The following is a 1,301-nucleotide window of genomic DNA, read 5'->3' as shown; positions in this document are numbered from 1 at the left end:
TTATTTTCTATTAAACAGAATTTTTTTACATGACTGTCGTATTTTTGGTAGGTTAAATCCATACATAAAGGGGGTGGCTATTGGCTGGAAAAGAAGGAGATATACAGATAGAATAACCCGCATTTTATCAGGTATATAGGACACATTAAACCTTGAATCCAGAAAGTGAAAAATGCAGCCGATAAACAGATTTGACAGTGAGAAAATCTGAGGTGTGCAGGTTGTGATGGCTTTTTGCCTGTTTTCTTTTGATGTATTCAGACAAACAGCCAAAATATTCATGTAAGAGAATAAAATGAGACTAAATGGGATAACGATAGTCATAAAGGCAAAAAGCAAGTCTGTTATATTGTGAAGTATTGAAGTTGAACATGCAAGTTTAATTACTAAATGGAGGTCACAAAACACTTTGTCAATGACATTTCCACAAAATGTCAAATGGAAGACAAATGAAAATGTGAACATAAAGTTTACAAATGAATACAACCATATAAGCAGAATGATGAGACCTACTCTCGATGTGTCCATAATGACATTGTAGTGTAAAGGATAACAGATACAGAGGTGTCTGTCATAGGCCATGGCTGCTAAACTGCAAAACTCAACAGAAGTACACGTGTAGATGTAACACATCTGCAGAAAACACCATGGCAGGCTCACTTCATGTGTATCTGAAAACATCTGTGAGAGCAGAAGAGGATAAATTGAAAGGCTGCCTCCTATTTCATTCACAAATAAATTACATAATAATATATACATTGGCTCATGCATGCTTCTGTCGACAAATATGACCACAACAAGAACTGTGTTGACCAAACATATGGAGAGGTACCATAACAGCGTTATGGTGAAATACAGGTATTTTAACTGTCCGATGTCACCATAGGCAGCCAGCACAAAAGACACAATCTTAGTTGAGTTCTCCATTTCTCTTGTGTAATATGAGTGCCACACAACGAAACACAGAGGCTCGCAACAAAAAAAACTCAGTAACAATGTTATCGATTATCTTTTTGAATAACGCCTCAGCAAAATCTTCTGCATATCCCACATTTAAATGATACAATAACCCTGGTCTGAAATAGGACAACACATTCAGGTGCTGCTCTGTCAGAATACATAAACAAAGAATCACAAAGTAACCTCATCGTGTTGAATTCAAGTTTCAGTAATGTCATTAAGTTATTTTCCAAACAACTGAGCAAAAATTTCAAAAACATTGATCTCTGCATACCAGTTTACAACAGTATGTATCACCACACTAGTGAAAATAACAGAATGTGTGTGAGGATGTAGATATC

At 35.8% G+C, this 1,301-nt stretch overlaps 1 protein-coding gene across 1 annotated transcript; it reads right to left on the bottom strand.

Moving 5' to 3' along the window:
• Positions 1 to 927, bottom strand: LOC310952932 (olfactory receptor 11A1-like; the record flags this gene model as incomplete). Its single annotated transcript, XM_083921777.1, has 1 exon — positions 1 to 927. One exon carries the CDS (start codon positions 925 to 927, stop codon positions 1 to 3), a length of 927 nt encoding a protein of 308 aa, XP_083777903.1.
• Between the last annotated feature and the right edge of the window lie 374 nt (positions 928 to 1,301).

This window comes from Echiichthys vipera, assembly GCF_963691815.1.
Source record: "Echiichthys vipera genome assembly, chromosome: 10".
Classification (NCBI taxonomy): domain Eukaryota; kingdom Metazoa; phylum Chordata; class Actinopteri; order Perciformes; family Trachinidae; genus Echiichthys; species Echiichthys vipera.
The sequence above is the reverse complement of the archived record's forward strand: the minus strand, read 5'-3'. Positions and strand labels throughout refer to the sequence as shown.